General features: G+C 33.1%; 1 protein-coding gene across 1 annotated transcript; it reads left to right on the top strand.

The window, feature by feature from the left end:
* The first annotated feature begins 11,833 nt into the window (after window positions 1–11,833).
* Window positions 11,834–13,418, top strand: LOC107764457 (protein BIG GRAIN 1-like A). The gene is made up of 2 exons (XM_016583022.2): window positions 11,834–12,775; window positions 13,376–13,418. The coding sequence occupies exons 1-2, from the start codon at window positions 11,931–11,933 to the stop codon at window positions 13,416–13,418; spliced, it is 888 nt and encodes a 295-aa protein (XP_016438508.2). The 5' UTR covers window positions 11,834–11,930.
* The last annotated feature ends 9,441 nt before the right edge of the window (window positions 13,419–22,859 follow it).

The following is a 22,859-nucleotide window of genomic DNA, read 5'->3' as shown; positions in this document are numbered from 1 at the left end:
AGGATTACACGTTTAGAAATCACCTATGTGAGTGTGAAGTGTAAGCCGCTTCAAGGGGAATGAAAGTAAAGGCCCAATCTCTAAGCACTCATGAAACCAGGCGGTGTTCATGATTGAAACGAATACAACCGTGAGAACCATAGATGGTTAAGGATTGATTGTGTGACTTATGTTGTCTAGGTATACAACAAAGCTCGACGGTTCAAAGATATCAAATCTACCGACTGACCGAGTATATCCGATATAAGTTCACTACGGAAAGTTCAAAGGGAAACCTACTTATCCAGATGCAATTAATTCTTGCATGTAAAACACACACGCGTTCGTGCATTCCTTTATTTTATATCCATTCCCCATTCATGTGGGGGATTGTTGGGATTTTAAGCTTGTGTAGCTTAAAGAAGGTGAATGAGAAATGGAGGAAAAATGAAATATTTGAGTTTCCCTTGGGAAAGGGACATTGTCCCATATCGGAGGAAGAAAAGGCTTTTGATGGGTATATATATATATAATTGCTCTTCTTCTAGCTCTTAAAGAGTTAAGAAAAAGGCAAGTCTCGCGCCGTCGCCGTCGTCGCTCGCTCGGCTCGGTTTCGGATTTGGATTTGGATTTGGTCAACGATTGATTGATTAATATTTTTGTACAAAATTCCTTTCAATTAAATAATTAACGAAAAATTCAATCCGGAATAACCCATGACCTGCAACCCGGTTCGGTCATGCCTGTTTTCTTTCCCGGATTATTTTAAATATATTTTTCCAGCAATATTTCAAACACCCCTTTTCCAACAGCCATGGTTGTTTCTGAAAGGTTGCAAACCTTTTCAGAAATAATGCCAGCAACTCTATAAATAGAGTTTGAATCTCAGAATCTTTCCTTACGAAATTTTCTGAGCTTCTTCTTCTTCTTCTTCTGCACAATATTTTTTCCAGTGTGTTTTACGACCATTGAGTGGTTCGCAGTTCATCAGAGTTTTTGGTACCAATACACTGGTGAGTTAAATCCTTCTATCCTGGGAGGATATATTCCAGCACCTCGGGTACTTGAGGGGAATAATTTCCTTAAGGACACACTGTGTATTCAGTGGGCTCGATTTATTCCTATACTGTTTTTTGTTTTCTAGAATCTATTTTGTTAAACAAGTATTACTAACTTTCTATTTTGTTATTCAAGAAAGTTTAATTGTTTATTACACCAATACAGAATAATAACATGTCGAGCATCCAAATCAGATGCAAATGCATATGAGATGGGAACAGTGCTCATAGCAGGAACGGGACACACCTGGGTCTCTGCCATATGCACCGTACTTGTGAAGGTTTGTGCCCTAAAATGCAACTGCAGCTTCTCCTTGAAATGGTTCCAATCATAGAATTATTTGCTTCGATATAGCCAGTCGAACCAAACGAGGGCAGCTCCTTCAACGTAGAAGTAAGGGAGAGATATCCAATGCTCCTCGGAGAAGCCAAGGAAGTGGAAGTATAGCTCGGCTCGACAAATCTATCCCGTTGCGTCGTCGCTCCTGAATTTATCTAGTATCACCTCATCCATTGGAGTACGATCGATGAAAGCACCAATGTAACAAATAGGCAAATTCCTTACTATACCAATATGAACTAGAACTCAATTACAAATTCGGATAACAATGCAACATTCAAACTACTGAAATACAATAAGAAACACTGGAATGTAGAAGTAGCTAAGGATAAATATAAGAAGGGGATGAGAACTTAGATTCAGAGAAAGGGGAACGAGGAGAAGCAGACACTTTTGTTCACAATACCATCCCTTCTTTCTCGCACAATCTGATAATTATAAGAACTATATATACCTCAACCCGGATCCCAATGGTAAACAAAGACCTTATTTTGGGTTGTTTAATCATTTGACCCCAGTGTAAAATATTCCCGGGCCCAAGTGCCTTAGTTTGTTCGGCCCCATTCACAACACTTCACTTTAATCAACTTGTTTTCCAAATTTACTGTAATGACTCAACCGGTCATTTTAACTTTTAGAACCCCGTTCCCTAAAAATAAAACTTTCCATATGTGCTTTTAATAATTTATGACTTGCGGGGATAGTTGGTTCTAGATTTGGAAGTGTTTGGGTTGAAACCGGAACACTTGGTTCCTTAAGTTAACCTTAAAGTGTTAAGTTTGACTTCGGTCAATATTTTGAGAAAATGACCCCGGAATAGTATTTTGACGATTTCAACAGCTCCGTATGGTAATTTTGGACTTAGTAGCGGGTTCAGAATTTTATTTGGAAGTCCGTAGTTAAATTAGGCTTGAAATGGCTAAAATAAAAATTTAAGTTTGGAAGTATGACCGGGGAGTTGACTTTTTAATATCGGAGTCGAAATCCAGTTCTGAAAATTTTTATAGTTCCGTTATGTCATTTATGACTTGTGTGCAAAATTTGAGGTCAATCGGACTTGATTTGATAGGTTTCGGTACCGAATGAAGAAGTTGGAAATTTTAAGTTTCATTAAGCTTGAATTGGAGGATAATTCGTGGTTTTAGCGTTGTTTGATGTGATTTGAGGTTTTGACTAAGTTCGTATGATATTTTAGGACTTGTTGGTATAATTGGTTGAGGTCCCGAGGGGCTCGGGTGAGTTTCGGACGACTAACGGATCACTTTTGGCCTTTTGAACACTGCTGATAACTGCTGGTATTTTTCTTCTGGTATCCTTATACGCGATCGCGTAAGTTGGTCTGCGATCGCGTAGAGTAAGTTAGGCAAGTCCGCGATCGCGTGGGCAAGTCCGCGATCGCGTAGGTTGGATTCAGTTGTGCTATGCGAACGCGTGGCTAAGGTTGCATTCGCGAAGAGTAAATGAAGCTAAAGCTGACCATGCGCTTAATGCTTCGCGATCGCGTGAGGAGGCTCGCGATCGCGTAGGCTTGCGGAGACTGTGCTTTGCGATCACGTGGGACCTGATGCGATCGCGTAGGGTTAATGTTTGGGAAGAAAAATTTGTGCTACGCGATCGCGTGAGGAAGTTCGCGATCGCGTAGAAGAAATTACTGGGCAGAGAGTTTAAGTTCTGAACATTTTTAATTTTTTAACGATTTGGAGCTCGAATTTAGGCGATATTTGAAAGATTTTCAGAGAAAATAACGGGGTAAGTATTCTTAGCTCAATATTGGTTAAATTACCTGAATCCATCACTATTTTTATCATTTAATTGGTGAATTGAGTTGGAAAAATTTGAAAACCCTCTTGGATCGATTTGAGGATTTGAGGGCCGAATTGTTATCGGAATTTAGTGATTTTGGTATGAGTAGACTCGTGGTTGAGCGGGTGTTCATATTTCGTTACTTTCACCGGATTCCGAGATGTGGACCCCACTGACGAATTTTTAATTAATTTCGGATTTTTATTTAAAATGTAGTATTTTCTTATAGAATTGACTCCAATAATTTTTAGTGATTGTATCGAATTATTTTGGCTAGATTCGAGCCAGACAGAGTTGGATAATTGTGGAAAGGGCCTTCTAGAGGATTAAATTGGAGCAAGAGGAGGTAAGTTTCTTGTCTAATCTTGTGAGGGAGAATTTTCTCCATAGGGATTAAATTGAATAATTGTTGCTAATTGCGGGGGCTACGTACGCACGAGGTGACGAGAGTCCGTGCGTAGCTACTATAAATGCTAAAGTCCGGGTAGTTTAGGACTTAAAGCATGAAATACTTGTGTAAATTATATTCCTTGATTAATTAATATTAATTGATATATATGAATATATTGTGAATTGTTAGATAAAGATATTAAAGGATGAAAATCTCATATTCTTGATTTTCTGTTTAAATCAAGTAATTGCTAAAAAGAAATTATTTTCCTCCCGAATTTATCTTATAATAAAAATACTCTCCTTCTGGAGATACATAAGAAAATGTCCTCCTTTCTTGTGGAGCGGGCCGAACGTCTCAGCAGGATAGATGCATCTATGGATCGCGCGCGCACGTCCCTCGGCAGTGTACACGACACTCTGGATCGGCCGTACGTCCTCGGCAGAAATCGTGCTTAATAATAATAATTACACGATACTTTAATAGTTTATTTCAGCTTGCAAAGCTAATTGATAAATTGAAAAATCCTTGGAATTTAATGAATTATTATTCTTGCTTGTTAAAGAATTAATTGTTATTCCTGTAAATGATATTTAATTGATTAATTGGAAATTATTTGAATTGAAGAAATTAAATTAATATATTGAGAATTGTTGTATTTGAAGAAATTTGATTATTTCCGCTGATTAAATAAATTATTTTAAATTCTGTAAACTATGTTGATTTAAATATCCTAGTTGTATTTCAATTATTATTATTGACTCATAGTGAGTGTCAAAGTCGGCCATCTCGTCTCTACCACTTCGAGATTAGGCTTGATACTTACTGGGTACACGTTGTTTACGTACTCATACTACACTTGCTGCACTTTTTGTGCAGGATCTGAGACAGGTACTAGTGGAGGTCATATCATCACATATCCACGTCATCCTGAGGTATAGTGGTGAGCTGCCTTTCTGATCCATTTTGCAACTACCAGTGTCTTTTCTTATATTTACATTCTGTCTATTTTATTTCAGACAGCATTTGGAGTTTTGTATAATCTACTAGATGCTCATGTACTTGTGACACCGGGTCTTGGCACACAGATTGGTAGAATTTGGTATTTTATTATATTTTTCTTGATTTTAAATTTTATCAATGTATGCTTAATTGATTAGTTGGCTTGCCTAGCTGTAGTGTTGGGCATTATCACAACTTATAGGTGAAAATTGGATCGTGACATTTACTCTATTTGAAATAATATGTAATCCCAAGCTATACGTACGAGAATTCATTTTGTATCTTTCTATAAAGAGTTAATGCATTGAGCGTCAACAGTGATGATGTTATGTGTCTTCGTGTTGAAGAAAAAAGAGTTTTCGTTTCTCCTCTATTTGAGATGTTTTATTTGCAGGAACTCAATAAAGTTGGAAACCTAAAGCCAAACTTAATATGAAATTCTTAATTTCTTATTAAAACATAAAAAACTTTCTAGCATATATATATATTGTTTGAACTTTATTTTTCTAGTTTTTTTATGTGCAAAATTATTAATAATATATCTTACAAAAAATTATGAGATAAAGAGCAGATGGATCATATTCCCTATATTAAACATTCTTTCCTATCTAATGATTGAAAGATCTTCGCCGCATACCGAATTTTGCTTCTTTTTTTTTTTTAGGAATTACTCGTATCCAAAATAGCTTTCGCAAACACAAGAATGAACTATTATACAATTAGTAAACTCTTTTCTTTCTACGTGCTTTGATATGTGTGTGTGTGTGTGAAAGAGAGCGAGCAAATAGAGGATCTTTCGTATATATATGAAATATTAAATTTATTTACCCGATTTTCCTATTTACAGAAAGTAACTACAATTTTTACAAAAACATATACAAATTCGGTCAAAATCTTCAATTTGTCTATAAATTAAATACAATTTTTTTTGTACAAAAGTTTGGTCAAAGCTACAATCTACATACAATTTATTATATAACTTATGTACAATTATATTAGTTGTATATATTTTATATGTTATTTCTACACCCGATATATGAATTATAAACAATTTTTTTATGTCTTCTAGTCGAGTTTCAATATGAAATTCCAACCAAAACCAGCTCGAATCTTCACCGAATTTGCTCAAAATTGAGATATAAATTTCAAAGGATATTCACAATCATTTGCAACAACACTCAATCTAAATAAATAATAATTCCGCAAAATTTAATTTTTAAATTCAAAATTTCGAAACTTTTTAATGCATGTCAATGAAGTTTTTAATAAATTAATAGAGTTTAGATCTAAAACCTTTCTTCCGTAGGTGAAAAAGCTCAACAATTTGATCAATGATAATAATCCAATAACATATAGCATAAGTTTATTCCTCAAAAAGAAATCCAGAAAGGAACCTCATGAATCAAATATTTTCTTAAGTCCTATTGCTCCTATATCTACCTAGTTTTTGATTCTGGAGGTACCCAAATTTGTCCTTTTGGTTGTGATTATTGTATTTAATAAATTTTGAAAGAATTATTTGATTGAACAAACAATCAGGTGTGAGAAAAAACAAGAGGGAGAGAGAAAATGGGAAAAATTAGATTCTAATACATTATTTTGTATATAATTGGTAAATTATAGTATATCAACTTATAATTAAGTTAAAATTTTAATATTGAGGGTAAATAAATTTCATAAGTAATATAGATAAGTAAATATTTCGAACAAATAATATAAATAGTCCAATCATTTCTAAATTTCAAGGGTGTGATTTGTATTTCTTTGGACGTAGATATTTCATTATCCCCTTTCCTGATGGATGAACATTATTTTATCATTAAATGCTTCTGTGATTTAATTATCAATAGTTTGTAATCGATCTCTTCTGATATTTTTGTTTCGATTGATAATATAATTGTGAACACCTAATTTTTTATTATATTTAAATTTTTATCACCTTCTACTATGTAAATATTTTCAAAAATTTAATATATATATTTTAGCTTTGTTACACTTTTTTTTATATATAGGGTAAAAATTAATAATAATTTAAAAGGTCAATAATTACTATTAGTATTATTTTTATTTTTATTTTTATCTTTATTTTTAAAATAAAATAAATTAAAAAACCGAAAAAAAATTAAATATTTTTTTTAAAATTTCGGATGGGAATAAAAAATAGGAAAAGTAGAAATATATAATTAAAAAATTAAAAGTAAAAGTAGGTATAAATTGTTTAATAAAAAAGTAAAAAAAAGTGAAAAATTTAAAAAAAAATAAAAGTATAAGAATGTAGAAATTTTTAAAAAATTAAAAGTAAAAGAAATTTGGAATTAAAAAAAAAGTAAATGTAGCTGATTTAAAAATAAAAAAAATAGTAAATGGAAATTTAAAAAACGAAAAGTAAAATAAGTGAGAATAAAAAAAGAAAAGTAAAAAAGTGAGAATTTAAATATAATAAAAGTAAAAAAATAAAAAATTTAAAAATAAAAGAAAAGGAAAGTGGGGAATTATTTTTTTTTAAAAAAGAAGAAAAATGGGAAGTGGGAACTCTTTTTAATTAAAAAATAATAATAAAATAAAAAAATTAAAAAAAAAATCTAAAAATTTCTGAATTTTTTTCTATAAATAGGAGAGAAAGGAAAAAAGGAGGGTAGAGAGAGAAAAGAAGAGAGGAGGGAATTGAGAGAAATTTTTTTGCTTATTCTATGCTAAGAGAATTTCTATTCGTGCCATTCTTTCTTCGGCTTTCTTTCGAAAAATCTTGCAATCCATCACCAAACTCCAACCCCGAAACCAACTAGAAATCAAGCTAAAAAGCACGACAAAAATGACCCAAAAATTCAGTGAAACAGTCCCCTTTTGTACAAAAAATAACAGCTCCAAAGTTGAGTCGTCGAGTTCGAGCTCCGTTTGTCAATTTTTGTCGAGGCTCCATTTGTATACTTGTCCATTATCCGAGCTTCAAAACAGTCTTGTAAAGGTCCATTTCTCTCATCATTGTTTTGTTAAGATATTATGCTTGAATATATAATTTGATCTTATTTAGCTTCATGAAGATTAAAATATTTTTCTGTATTAATTGTTAGGTCTCATTAGTTTTGTTAAATTTTGTTACTTTCTTGTTTGATTAACATGAAGACTAATGAAAACATAATTTTTGGGTACATAGTGAATTTTTGAATTTTGGGGATAAAATTCATGTCTGCTAGTTGAAATTGAAAAATGAGGTTTGGACTTTAAAAAAAAGATGATTGGGCCCGGTGGCTAGGCTTTGCTTAATGAAACATGTACTGCTTCAATTGACTAATGGATAGTGGAGTACCTTGATGGACTAGTAACTGGGCATACTCATTAATTGGCTTTAAAAATCCAATTGTGCTATGATCAATTTTAAGTTATCTGGGCCAGAATAATTAAGAGCAAAAGCTGATCATTTTTCACAATTGATTTCATAATTCATGGCCTCACTAATCTCAAATATTAGGAGAATAAATAATATCCGAACCTCGTAGCTTACTTTATGCGCGATTAATAATAAATCATCGTGACTATGGGTACGGTTCCCGTGGCATAGTCATGATACGTAAACCCCAATTCAAGTGCGCGTTTTACGCGACTTGACCATAACTTCAAATAATAATAAAAACAAACATGTTGTAGATCGGGGTGCGTTTCACCTGGCGCGGTTTGCAATGTGTACCAAAACGATAAATGTACGACATCGTAGCTTGTTCAAATAAATTCCTTAAATACTAAAAGCGATTAAGCAAATAATTACAAGTGGTCAAATGTTAAAATGCATAATAGGTTTAAAACATGTAATAAGTCAGATACCTAGGCCAAGTATTAATTGTTAAGCGACCATGCTAAAACCACAGAACTCGGGAATGCCTCACACCTTCTCCCGGGTTAACAAAATTTCTTACCCGGTCTTCTGTGTTCGCGGACCATAAATAAGAGTCAATTTTCTCGATTTGGAATTTTAAAATAAATCGATGACTTGGGACACCATAACAATTATTCCAAGTGGCGATTCTGAATTAAATAAAATAATCTTATTTCGAACAATATCACTTAGATTGGAAAAACTCCCCTATCCCGTATCCCTCGGAAAAAAGAAGGTGTGACAATAACTAATCCATTTAATCTTCTTGAAAATTGATGATCTCAAGAAAGATTGTATTAATTTTAATATTAAATATCTTCTTTCCGCTGAGGCAAACAAAAGCTATTAACAATATTTTATAAGCAATATAGGCATAATAAAAGGAATCAAGCCTTTTTATTTTATTGAATATTTCATTAAATAGGTATTATCTTCTACTTGTATTATTTTATAAGCAATATAGGCATAATGAAAGGAATCAAGCCTTTTTATTTGATTGAATATATCATTAAATAGGTATTATCTTCTACTTGTATTATTTTTCTTTAACACTTTTAATTAGTAAATAAGTTTAAACCATCAAATATCATAGTGATTATCATATTTTAAAGAATATTCAAGATTAAAGTTATTTTTTTCAAAGTCATTGGCTAGTGATCTCCATTTAAAAAAATTAATATATAACACCTATTTTAGAAAAAAATGGGCCTCAAAATTTTGGGGCATAAAACACTTGCTTTAGGACCTTTACCTTCTAGCCGCCCTTATTCGTTTGGTTACTACTTTAACATAGGGTAACAAAGAGAATATATATCGATGATTCACCAATAGAGGCAGAACCATGATTTGGAATTTATGAGTTTTAAACTTGTTATCGAATTTATAGCTTGTTTAGTTACTAAATTTACAATTAAATATTTATACATATTTAATTAATGATATTTTCCTTATATAAATATAAAATCTAAGAAAAACCTATTGAATTTGTTTGAACATGTACATAATACTCCAGATTCTCCTTAATCATCACTAGGGGTGGCAAACGGGCGGGTCAGATCGGATATGGGTCGGGTCAAAAACGGATGATGCAAAAGCGGATAAATTATCCGACCCGACACATATTTTAATACGGATAAAAAACGGATTAACCGACGGATAATATGGATATCCATATTATCCATGACTTCTTGAATATGATCACTTTTGGGGGAATTCCTAGAGGGTGTTTGGCTAAGCTTATAAGCTGGTCAAACTGGCTTATAAGCACATTTTGACTTATCTACGTGTTTGGTAAACATCCAAAGTGCTTATAAGTCAAGTGTTTATAAGCTAAAATCAGTCATAAGTCATAAGTTGGTCACCCCTAACTTACGGCTTTCTAGCTTATAAGCACTTTTAGTTTGACCAAGGCTTTTACTAGTTTATCCTTAATACTATTTTCTAATTCAAAAAATATTTTTCCCAAAATAAATTTTCTAACTTTATTATCATTCCATATTTCGTTGTTCATCTTTTTCTTTACACAGAAATTTTTTAATTTATAATCTTTTGTAAAAATTTTAAGGATATTTTAATTATTTTAATAAAAGAACAACTTATCAGCATTTTTCTACCAAACACATCAACCGCTTATTATCAATTTCAGCACGTCTATCCAAACACGTAAATGCTTATTTAAAAAATCAGTTTTAGCACTTCAAGTTTATCAGTTACAATCAACTAATCCAAACGGGCTACTAGTCTCCCAAACTCGAAGAACCTCAAATTTGAGGTTTTACAAATGTAAATTAAACACATTAATTATCCATTAGTTATTTATTGGTTATCCATTTTCTAAGTGGATAATATGGTTCTTATCCATATTTGACCCGTTTTTAAAAAGTTCATTATCCAATCAATTTTTTAATAAATAATATGAGTGGATAACTGTTTTCTTTTAATTATTTTTACAACGCGATGTTATATATAGCTATTTGAAATGATTGAAGATAGTGTTATGTATAGCTATCTGAAATGATTGAAGATATTGGAATAGAGTCCTCGCATAGTATTAACTATTACGTAATTGCAACTTTTGGCTTCCCCAATAGATGATTGAGAATGTAAGTGAACATATGAAAGGATCCCTACAGGAATCTAAGAAGTCAAAGTAGGGCCAATTTCAACTTCAACCAATGTGGCGCACGTGCAAAAGTTAAAACTGAACTTTTGCAACCAAAGTTATGCTCCAATTGGCTTTCTGCGCCCAAACTATTGTAAAATTTGTTTTTTTAATCATCAGATATTTAAATAACACTGGTAGATAGATCCACATTTGGACTAGATAAGCTCACTATGAAAGTTAAAAATATTTCCTACTAAAAGGTTTTTCGTTCTTGAAGCTTCAATATTTCTGATTAATGATAAAAGAATTTAATTCATCTTCTTTTGTTCTGATTGATCGATATAAACGTTTTTCTTTTATTAGTTACCTTCTTCGTACTTTCTTGTATGTTGTATCCTCTGGAGCTAGCCGGAAGTGCTAGTACAATAACAACATATAGGCTCTGGATTAGAAGCATTAGAATATTGAGTAATCCACTCTGTTTGGAGCTATAAATGATTGTACGGAAAAGGGAATATAAAGGGAAGGAAACTGTGCAGCAGTTGCATAGCCACTCTGGCATAATAATATACACGCGCGGTAAGCTTCCCCTCTTTATGTACGTATATTATTTAATATAACTTTAATACTTTATTTGGTTATCAAATCTGATATAAGTTATCTCAAAATTATAATTAATATCGAAAAAACTTATATCTTATAGAGGATGAGGTAATTAGTGTTGGAATAATTATACCTTCTTTTTAAAAATTATGCAATTATCATTTTAATATAACATACCAAATAGTGAATAAAAACCAATATCAAGATAATTAATCCCAACATAACTAATTTTAGCATAACTTATCACAGCATAACTTATTCCGGCATAAGCCGTATTCAAATCAAATGACCCCAAAAATAGATTATAGTATCCAAAACCTACTAACTCTATTAATCTGGATTCGTATCACGCAAAACAATACTTATTGAGAAAGCATTTCCTATTAGGAGTTTCTCATCTGCAAGGCTCAAGCGAGACTTTTGGTTAACGGTAAAAGAATCTTATCCATCCGACCATTATCTTTAGTAGTCTACCTTTTTTACGTTGTCAATTATTATTTATCATAAAGATTCACTTATGATTATATTTACGGACCCAATAGTGTAAATAATTTTTATCCATGAGCACATACAACCTGAACTCTATATATAGATGGCTCTTTCCAAATTAGTCAGCAACTGAGCATTAAACACAAGCCCCTCTTTCCCCTTTCCCCTTTCCCCCAATCCGATCCCCCCCTAAAAAAGCCTCTTCTTTTGAGGTTTTAAACTCAGTTTCATACTCCATTTCTCCGTTTTTACTATCTTATTCCCATTAATAGTTTAATTCCAAGAGAAAAATGTCTTTTTGCGACAACCCCACAAAAACAAATGAAAGGCCTCAGCATAGACGAAAAACGCCATCATTTTCTTCCTCTCTACTGGAAGCCATTTACCTTTCAATTGATGAACCAAAAGAAGTCGCAGAAGAGCAAAGGCAAGAAGAGAACTCTTTTCCTTATAAAAGAAACAATGACATAGAAGAAGCTGAAGAAGAAATCGTCAATCTCCGAAGAGCTATCATGATTGAGAAATGGCTCAAGAATTACAATAAATATATTCAGAGCTCACTACACATCAATTCAGAGCCAACCAAATTTTCTTCCTCTGAAACAGTGTCAACTCCAAAATGTGAAGGGAGGTTTATCATGAGAACTAAGTTAAGAGCTTTAAAGATTTATGCTGAGTTGAAAAAAGTGAAACAGCCCATTTCACCAGGTGGGAAAATCGCAAACTTCTTGAATTCGATATTCAATTCAAGAAACATGAAGAAAAATCATCAAGATTTAACTATGTCAAAATCCTCTTGTTTGAATAAACCACCGACATCTAGAGGTACTAAATCGAATAGGTGTGTTAGTTTTTGCCCTGTTAGTATAATTATTAATGAGAATGACGAGTCAAGATTCAAGCTAAGGAGCAAGTTTCTGAAGAATTCCATCAATGGCTACAGAAATATTGAAGAGAAACATTTTAATGAGTATCAATTTAGAGGATTTCGCAATGCAAAAAGTGATTTTGATGCTGAAGAATGTGAAGAAGATGGTAGGAGTTGTGCAAGTTCTGATCTGTTTGAGCTTGACAACATTGGTATTTTTGGTGTCCATGCAACTAGAGATGACTTGCCTGTCTATGGGACTACTAGTTTGAAAAGAATTTAACTTATATACAGTTACAATGTAATAAATTTTTAACATGTGATGTAACAATTTAATTACTATTTATACCATATTTATCATAAAAATTTATAATTGTTATTATGTTATAAGTGACTTAATTGTATTAACATCTTTTACACCATCACACCGAGAGGCGTATCCAAGTTGAAGGGTATGGGTTCACGTGAACCCATACTCATCTCTCTAAATCATGTATAACAATGTTATATTTCTTCAAAATTATTTAAATATATGTACGTGAACTCATGCTCAAATACTATTATGGTACAATTATTATTAGGTGCACCTCTAAAGTGAAATTGATAGTTCAAATTCGTGTTGTTTTCGGCACGGAGTGTGTGTGTGTATGTGTGTGTGCGCGCGCGCGCGCACGCTTGAAAATTACTAAATTTTTAAAAAGAAAATAATTTTGAACCTATAATTTTAAAAGTGTAGTGTGTTATAGAAAGAGACTAAAGTTAAACCAGTCAAATATAAATTCTAGATTCGCCTCTTTACAATAGTGCACCCAATCATCTTGAAATCTTGAGTCCTTCTCTCAATTCACGGCATAAGATTGTAACTCATTTGAAAATGAATCAACTCATCACTAAAGGCTTGGTTATGTAGTCTAATTTCCTAAGGGAAGGCACTTTAAAGAAAACCTCTTTATATAAGGTTTTATCTTATTTTTACAACACATCTTCGGCTCTTGTTTATTTCTAACTTTAGGTTATTTAAACATTAAGACGGCAGATGAATACATGATTTGTCCTTTTCACATTTTATGTACATTTTTAACGATGGATCGAAGCCATGGTCTTACTGATATAAACTTTTTGGATCAACAAGAGAAGGGGTAGCTGAAAAAGACCTTATGGCAAAATGTTCAAATTTGACCCTGTACTATCCATACTTGGTAAAATTTGCCCTTCCTTACACTTTTGGGTAGGGTTGTTCGTCGGGTGGATATGGTACACTATTTAAATATTTCGGTATTCGATTTCTTAAAATACTTTACTAATATTATACTTTTGTTTGCAGCAAATTATTCGTGATACAAAATAAATTGCAACCACAATATAAATATGAAGAAACATAATTTTATTGATAAAATGATGCGGGTACAATTCTGTTTGCTCCCTTGATTCTTCTCTCTAGATCGTTCTCCGTGATTCAAGGGCTTAACCAAAGCATTTCTCGAACGTGGGATGATGCGAACTTCCTTAGGATGTACTTGATCTCCATGAAAAGGAAGAACAACCGTTGATCACTGAAAGATAATATTTGATGTCTTTGATCTCTTTGTGAATATTTCATGAATTTTTATGAAATTTCGAGATGCTTTCATAGGGAATATGTGGTCCCTTTTTATAGTTGTAGCTAGAGTTTTGGGTAGAGTACCCTCCAAGTTAGGGTTTCAGGTAGAGTAGCCTCCAAGTTAGGGTTTCAGATAGAGTGACCTCCAAGAAAACCTCGATGGACTCTACTTGTAGTATCTTAAATTTAGGATTTTGCCCAAATTTTATATGGATTTGATCCGATAAAATTTTGATGTCTACAACTTTAATTAAATTCGGTATGATACGATTTTTCTCCTTTTGGTTTCGGTTTATCCGGTCCGATAATTTTCTTTTGTTCGGCTTGAATACTAACTAGTGCATAGAACCATAGACTGTAATATTCTTAATTAAGGTACTCACAAATACAATTACAAAAATAAAAATATTATAAATTTACCTGACTGTTAACAAATATTTTGTCCAAAACCAGCAAGTATAAACCTATAGAGAGAAAAAAAGATACATAAAAAAATAAATTTGATCATTAAAAATGTATTGTTACTTACTTAGAGTTATTGATGAAATTCGAGAATACATCTAGAACTAATTCAATGCAACAACAACACATGAGCAAGAAAACATCAGAAAGCTCAGAAGCTACAGTCTACCTTATTCATTCATTTTCACTACCAGCCTCAACATGAATGCAAAAATAAATGGCAATCCAAAGGCCAAGAAACTCTGCATATAGATCTTGAGTCATGCATAAAACTCTCAAACCAAACCGAACAAGGCCAAGAGCATCAAATGCCTTGCTCAAACTATACATTCTTTTGAGCATTTTTTTAAGCACATCACACTCACAGTTCTCATTTATAGTCTCACGTAACATCTTCTACATGTGAAACAGAGAGCATATATGATATACCAAAAATAAAATGTCTATTGTCTAACTTAGTTTATATTTCGATACGGTAGTATTTTAAATTTTTTTTTAAAATATCGAATACCATATCTAATATCAATTTTTTTAAGAACTTAAACCAAATACCATATCAAATAACAAAAATCATAATTTTTGGTCTCCGAACGGTAATTCTATATTTATCAAATTATGCACAGCTAGGTCCATTCATACTATTGTCATTAGAAGTTTCTCATCTTTGCCCTTGTCATCAATGAATTAAGCTCCCGCATAAAATGGGTTGGCCCAACTTGTTCAATTTCTTTGAGAGAAAAGATCCAAATTTACCCCTTAATTCTTTTACTATGATTTAAACCTACCCTCGTACTAGAGTTTTGTTAGGGGCCAAAGGCAAAAATAGATTTTTCTACCTGTAGGTTAACATTAGATTAAAAGTATAGTAAAGTTGCTCAATTTGGATAATACATGGACAAATTTGACCACATGCACCCAAGGACCTTTATCGAAAAATTACACAATTTAGCTCGATAATGTATATATATATATATATATATACACACATACTCACATACACATACACTACATAATGACACCCCTTGATTTCTTGATGAGTTTATTTCTTTATATTTTGACTCCCTTAATGAAAATCCTGGCTCCGCCACTGAGCTGGTCTACCTTAATTTTGTGGTTTTATGTTTAACTGCATAAAGGTATGTCAGTTCCCTATATTATGGCGATTAAGGACATGTATGATGGGGCTAAGACTCGAGTTAGGACAGTAGGAGGCGACTCTGAGCATTTTCTGGTTGTAATGGGGTTACACCAAGGTTCTGCGCTCAGTCCGTTCTTATTCGCCTTGGTGATGAACGCATTAACACACCATATTTAAGGGGATGTGCCATAGTGCATTCTATTCGCCGATGACATAGTTCTGCTTGATGAGTCGCGAGCCGGTATTAACAAGAGGCTGGAGGTTTGGAGACAAGCTCTTGAGTCTAAGGGTCTCAAGCTGAGCAAGACGAAGACGGAATACCTGGAGTGTAAGTTCAGTGTTGAGCAAGGGGAAGTGGGCGTGGATGTGAGGCTTGATTCGCAGGTCATCCCGAGTAGAGGTAATCAAGTACCTTGGTTCGGTTATCCAGGGGGGATGGGAGATCGACGAGGATGTCACACACCGTATTAGGGTAGGATGGATGAAATAAAGGCTAGCATCTGGAGTCCTGTGTGATAAGAGAGTTCCACCGATACTCAAAGGTAAGTTCTATAAAGCGGTGGTTAGACCGGCCATGATGTATGGGGCTGAGTATTGGCCCGTTAAGAACTCACATATCCAGAAGATGAAAGTAGCAGAAATGAGGATGTTGCGGTGGATGTGCGGGCACACTAGGGTAGATAAGATTAGAAATTATGATATTCGGGAGAAGGTGCACGTGGCTCCCATTGATGATAAGATGCGGGAAGCGAGGTTTAGATGGTTCGGACATGTTCAGAGGAGAAGTCCAGATGCTCCGGTACATAGGTGTGAGAGGCTAGTTGTGGAGGGCACGAGAAGAGCTAGAGGGCGGCCTAAGAAGTATTGGGGAGAGGTGATCAGGAAGGATATGGCGAGGCTCCAGATTTTCGAGGACATGACACTTGATAGGAAGATGTGGAGGTCGAGTATTAGGGTTGTAGGTTAGGAGGTAGTTGAGTCGTGTCTTACTTCGTACCATTGTGGGACTAGCCATGTAGGGTTTTTGTCTAAGATAGCTAGTGGCAATGTTGTTTCTTACTATTTTGCTTTTCAGTGTAGGTCCTGTGTACTAGCTATCGCTTTTGCTTTGCATCTTTCTTCTGGATTTCATGGTGTTCCTATTTTTCTTATGATTGCTGTGGTGATATTAATATTGTTTCCCTTTGCTTTGCATCTTTCTTCTGGATTTTATGGTGTTCCTATTTTTCCTATGATTGTTGTGGTGTTACTAATATTGTCTCCTTTTGTCCTTTTATCTTTTTGTTTTCTTGAGCCGAGGATCTTTCGGAAACAACCTCTCTACTCCTTCGGGGTAGGGGTAGGGGTAAGGTCTGCGTACACACTACTCTCCCCAGAGCCTATTAGTAGAATTTTACTGGGTTGTTGTTGTTGTACGTTTAACTGCATAGACGAATTCAATATTTAAACTTAAATTAATGGGTTCAAAGTTCTCAACTTTTTTAAAACATGAGTTCAAATTTCAATAGTTATATTGTTTTACAGGAGATATGTTGCAAATGATGAGTTCTATTGATTCCTAACACTCTAGGTCGACCTCTAGCTTTAAGAAGTAGTCTTAGATTCTAATCTTTTCTTATGAGGTTTAAGGAGCAGTTATGAAGTGATCATATCAACTAGTATATATTAGCTTAACCACTTCACTTTAACTACTTTGATCTAGAAATCTGCTCTACTTTCAAATAATATATAACCCTGAGCTCTTTCGAAATCATTAATATGTCTTTTTATATAGGCTTTCTATATGTAATGATGATGATCTATGTATCTTTCGGTTGAACAGAAAAGAGTTTCCTTTTTTATTTTTTCAGATCTTTCGTTTAGGTACTATTTTATTAGGGTTTAGAAAAGAATATAACTCGATGATCACCACTGTGTTTGTGTCACTGTTTGAAATGATTGAAGATGTTATAATAGTAATTGTCACATGCTCGCAAAGTTTATATGTATGGAGTACAACTATTTCTCAAACAAAAAAAGGTAAGTCGAAAAGTGACACTTTCTTCTTCTTCTTCTTCTTTTTTTTTTCTTCTTTTTTTGGGTTTAAATCCGGTGTCTCTTACCCACATTAGAGCCCGGCTATATTCGCATTCGCGCTGTGTAAGGTCTCGTCCGGACAGGGGCGGACCCATGTGGAGTGGTGAGGGGTCATTGGCAAGTGGCACCCTATAGGCTCGGAAAATCTATGTATATATTACTGTATATATATCGAGGACCCCTATAATAATTTAATTGTGCCCCATAAATAACAAAATGCCCTTTGGTTGCACTAGTTCTGCTGTTTGTAGGATAGGAGGTACTTGAGTCGTGCCTTACTTCGTACCATTGTGGGACTAACCATGTAAGGTTTTTGTCTAAGATAGCTAGTAACAATGTTGTGGCTTACTATTTCGCTTTTCAGTGCATGTCCTATTTACTAGGTATCGCTTTTTCTTTGCATCTTTCTTCTAGATTTCATGGTGTTCCTATTGTTCTTATGATTCTTGTGGTGATACTAATATTTACTAATATTGTCTCCCTATGCTTTGCATCCTTCTTCTGGATTTCATGGTATTTTTATTTTTCATATGATTGTTGTTGTGATACTAATATTGTCTCCTTTTTGTCCTTTTATCTTTTTATTTTTTTTTTTAGCCGAGGGTCTTTCGGAAACAACCTCTCTACTCCTTCGGGGCAGGGGTAAGGCCTGCGTACACACTATCCTCCCCATACCCCATTAGTGAGATTTTACTGGGTTGTTGTTGTTGTTGTTGTAGTTCTGCTGGTTGTTTTGTTCCATTCCCTCACTGCCAGACCCAGGATCGAGACCCAATACCAACATTACTTCACCATTTCTTTTTGTTTTTCTTTTTTAATTGAACGACAGTTTAGTACTCCATATTTACTAATCAACTTGGTTTATTTATTTTTTAATTCAAATATTAATTTAGTACTAGTATATAGAAGTCACTTAGTTTAATTTTTTTCTTTTAAAATCTCTCCATCTAAGCCTCAAAATTCAACTTCTCTTCGCGATTAGTTCTTCGTATTTTCTACACAAAATACTTAAAAACTCTATTGGAGATACATCTTTCTAGACTTTGAAAAGTTAATAAAGAGACATAAAAATAATGATTAAAGATACTAGAAAAGGGGGATAAAATATTTCATTAACTAGTTTTATTAGTCAATAATCTTTATCTCTAACCAATTTTTATTATTATTTCATAAAAAAAAAATAATGACAACTAAAACCCTTCTCCCTTCAACGTTTACTTTGGCAAAGTAACAAGTATTCGTTGACTCTGGGATTTCGATTGAGATTTTTTGGACTGCTTATAAATTTTTATTAGTCATGATTTTATTTAAGTTTTTTATTATTTTAAACATTCTTTCGGCCACGAACTCGTAATCATTAAGTTTTCAAAGAGTTGCACGCCAAACTTTATTGCAACTAATGTTATTTTCATATTTACGTTAAAGACAATGGTGCCCCCGCGGCGTCCAAATCCTGGGTCCGCCTCTGCATCCGAAGGAAAACGCTCCCTATCAAGGATTTTTTCATACCCAGAGCTCGAACCCGAGATCTCTGGTTAAGGAAAAAACAGCCACATATCCACTGCACCACATCCTTTAGTGGTGAAAAGTGACACTTTCAAGGAAAGAGTAGTGCAGAACTTTGATAACAAAAGTAGATCATATTTTTAAAATTTTGTTAGCCTCTAATAAATTGTGTGAAAATCCTGAGAGGTCATAGAAACAAAAATGTTAGATTATTATTTTTTCCATTGGTTGCAAAATTATTTAGTACTTGCACTGATAATAAATAGCATGTGTCTAATAAAATAGTTGGAGTGCGTACAATAAAATAGACCATGTTTTACGATTTTGAGTATTAATAGCGTGTGTAAGTTGAATCGTTAAAGGCACACACCAAGTATGGTTTTTATTATATATATTTTGGGTAAAAATTATTTTAATCCTCCAACTTCGTCTTAAAAATCAAACTCCTCCTCCAATATTAAACAATAAATATTTTGCTCCTCCTATCATATACATTGTCTACAATCATATTTTACCCTTAATCTTATTAGCCTTGATCTTTTTATTAAACCTTTTTAATATCACGATATTTTTCTTAATCTATGTTATAAATTTATCTATAGTGACAATATTTTTAATTTTAAAAAAAAAGTGAAAACGATAATCAATCATATATAATTTATGGAATTGAATAATAAAAGAAATGGACGCAGTTGAAATATTAGAATAAAAGTTATTATTAATATCAATTAAAATAATAATTAAAAATAGAGATAAATTTTATAATAACTTCCTAAAAGAGTACGTATCTATACCTTAGATGTTCTTTAAATTACAATTCAGAAAATATTTCGTTAAATGAAAATAAAATTTCAGACACACATATATATACACACGCAGAAACACATAATAAAGAATGAAAGAGAAAGTAAAACTTAATTGTATACTTAATATTAAAGTAATAATAGACGGGATAATTTTTGTTACAAATTCATAAAAGTGTTATTCTAGTTAATGTTTATTGAGCTTTAATTATCATATTATTATTCCCTCTGTTTTAATTTAAATAACACACTGTTCCAAAAAGAATGACACATTTTTATATTTAAAATAATTTAACTTTAAACTTTTTATTTTACCCACTTTACCCTTAATGAGTAGCTTTTATAGCCATATAAATATCATGACCCTACTAAGCTTTTGCACCTTAAGTTTTTAGCACCACATGTTTCAAATGTCTTCTCTTTTTTTCTTAAACTTTGTGTCAAGTCAAACTATATCATCTAAATTGAAACGGTGGGAGTAATAAGCTATTTAAATTGGTAAAACACTTAACACTTGGCTAAAGATAAAATATATCTTATATAATATAATAAAAAAATTATATGCACAAAGGAGGAATTAAAAATGTCAAGGGTAGGATAGAAAATGCACATGATAGGAGGAGCATGATATCTATTATTGAATGTTGGAGGAGGAGTTTGATTTTTAAGCAAAGTTGGGGGGTCAAAATAATTTTCACCCATATATTTTTTATTTTTTAACCGATGTTCTATATCCAGTTTGAGGTTCAATTAATTTGGGAATTCTACTTTGGAAGTAAAGCATTCTCTACCTGTCACGATCCGAAATTTCCACCTTCGGACTGTGATGGCGCCTAACATTTCACTTGCTAGGCAAGCCAACGTTAGAATAATATTAATTAATTTTTAAACAATCTTTACATTATTAATAATCAAGGAAACAAAAGAGGAAGCAAAGTTTGAAATATAGTGAAATAATTCATAAATGCAACGATGTCTAAATACCATTCCAGAATTGGTATCACAAGTGCACGAGCTTCTAAAACAAATACAAATAAAGGTCTGAATAAAATAAAGCTGTCTGAAAATAAACACACAACTAAAGTAAAATAGACAGGGACTTCAGAATTTCGGACGCCATGCAGTTATACCTCAAGGCTCCTCTGGTAGCTGAAATCCGAGCAAGTCTATGGTATGCCGCTAGGACCAACTCCGAAATCTGCACAAGAAGTGCAGAGTGTAGTATCAGTACAACCGACCCCATGCACTAGTAAGTGCTGAGCCTAACCTCGACGAAATAGTGACAAGGCTAAGGCGGGTCACTAACATTACCTGTACGCAATATTAGTAACAACAACAAATAGTAGAAATAAATCAGGTAACTCATTTATAATAATTTAAGCCAACTCACCAGTCATAACCAATTATCATTTCCATCAATTCTGTTGCAGCGTGCAACTCGCTCTCACAATATATTCACATTCAATTCTGTTGCAGCGTGCAACCTGCTTTCACAATATATTCACATTCGGTTCTGTTGCAGCGTGCAACCCGCTCTCACAATATACTCACATTCAGTTCTGTTGCGGCGTGTAACCCGCTCCTCCAATATATTCATTTTAATCAAGTCTGTTGCGGCGTGCAACCCGATCCCCCAATATCCAATATATTCATTTTAATCAAGTCTATTGCGGCGTGCAACCTGATCCACCAATATATATATTTATGTCAACTTTTAAATAAGTATGTTGCGGCGTGCAACCCGATCCTCCAATATGGACTTTTAATAAGTCCGTTGCGGCGTGCAACCCGATCCTCCAATATATTCATTATAATTAATCCTGTTGCGGCGTGCAACCCGCTCCTCCAACATATTCATTTACCAATTCTTATAGAAGAATTTGCCCAATAAATACAATAATTAATATAAAATTATAAGACAACAAGCATACACTAATTATGATTTAATTACGAACAACCAAAGGCAAATAGAAAATTATTATAGAAATCAGAGAGAAAATATACAGTTTAATATTTAATATACTAAATATCAAATAACAATTAAGGCACATAATTCAAATAGCGTGTAACAATTAATGCAGGAATTCAAGAGTTAATATTTGACAAAGAATAAAAGAGAAACAAATATTATAACAACTAATTCATAATTTAAAACAATTTATGATTGTTCGAGTAAATACTCAAACAATTAATTTGACGACGTATAGACACTTGTCACCTCGCCTATACGTCGTTCACATGCATTTCACATAGCAAATAATTTAAGGGTTCTATTCCCTCAAGTCAAGGTTAACCACGACACTTACCTCGCTTTGTAAATTTCAATCAATTACTCGACCACAGCTTTTCCTTTTAAATTTATCTCCAAAAGTTTCAAATCTATTCACAAACAATTCGATATACTCAATACGAATCATAGGAATTAATTCCATATGAATTTACAAATTTTCCGAATAAAAATCCGAAATTCATTAAAATATTCGACAGTAGGACCCACGTCTCAAATTCCAGAAAAACTTACGAAATCCGAACAACCATTCCGAGACGAGTCCAACTATACAAAAATTATCCAATTCCGATATCAAATGGACCTTCAAATCTTAAATTTTTATTTTTGGAAGATTTTATAAAAATCTGATTTTTCTTCCATAAATTCACGGATTCATGATATAAATGAGTATGAAATCATGAAATATAATCAATATAGGATAAGGAACACTTACCCCAATATTTTTCCGTAAAAATCGCCCAAAAATCGCCTTACCC

This window comes from Nicotiana tabacum, chromosome 21 (genome assembly GCF_000715075.1).
Source record: "Nicotiana tabacum cultivar K326 chromosome 21, ASM71507v2, whole genome shotgun sequence".
Classification (NCBI taxonomy): domain Eukaryota; kingdom Viridiplantae; phylum Streptophyta; class Magnoliopsida; order Solanales; family Solanaceae; genus Nicotiana; species Nicotiana tabacum.
The sequence above is the reverse complement of the archived record's forward strand: the minus strand, read 5'-3'. Positions and strand labels throughout refer to the sequence as shown.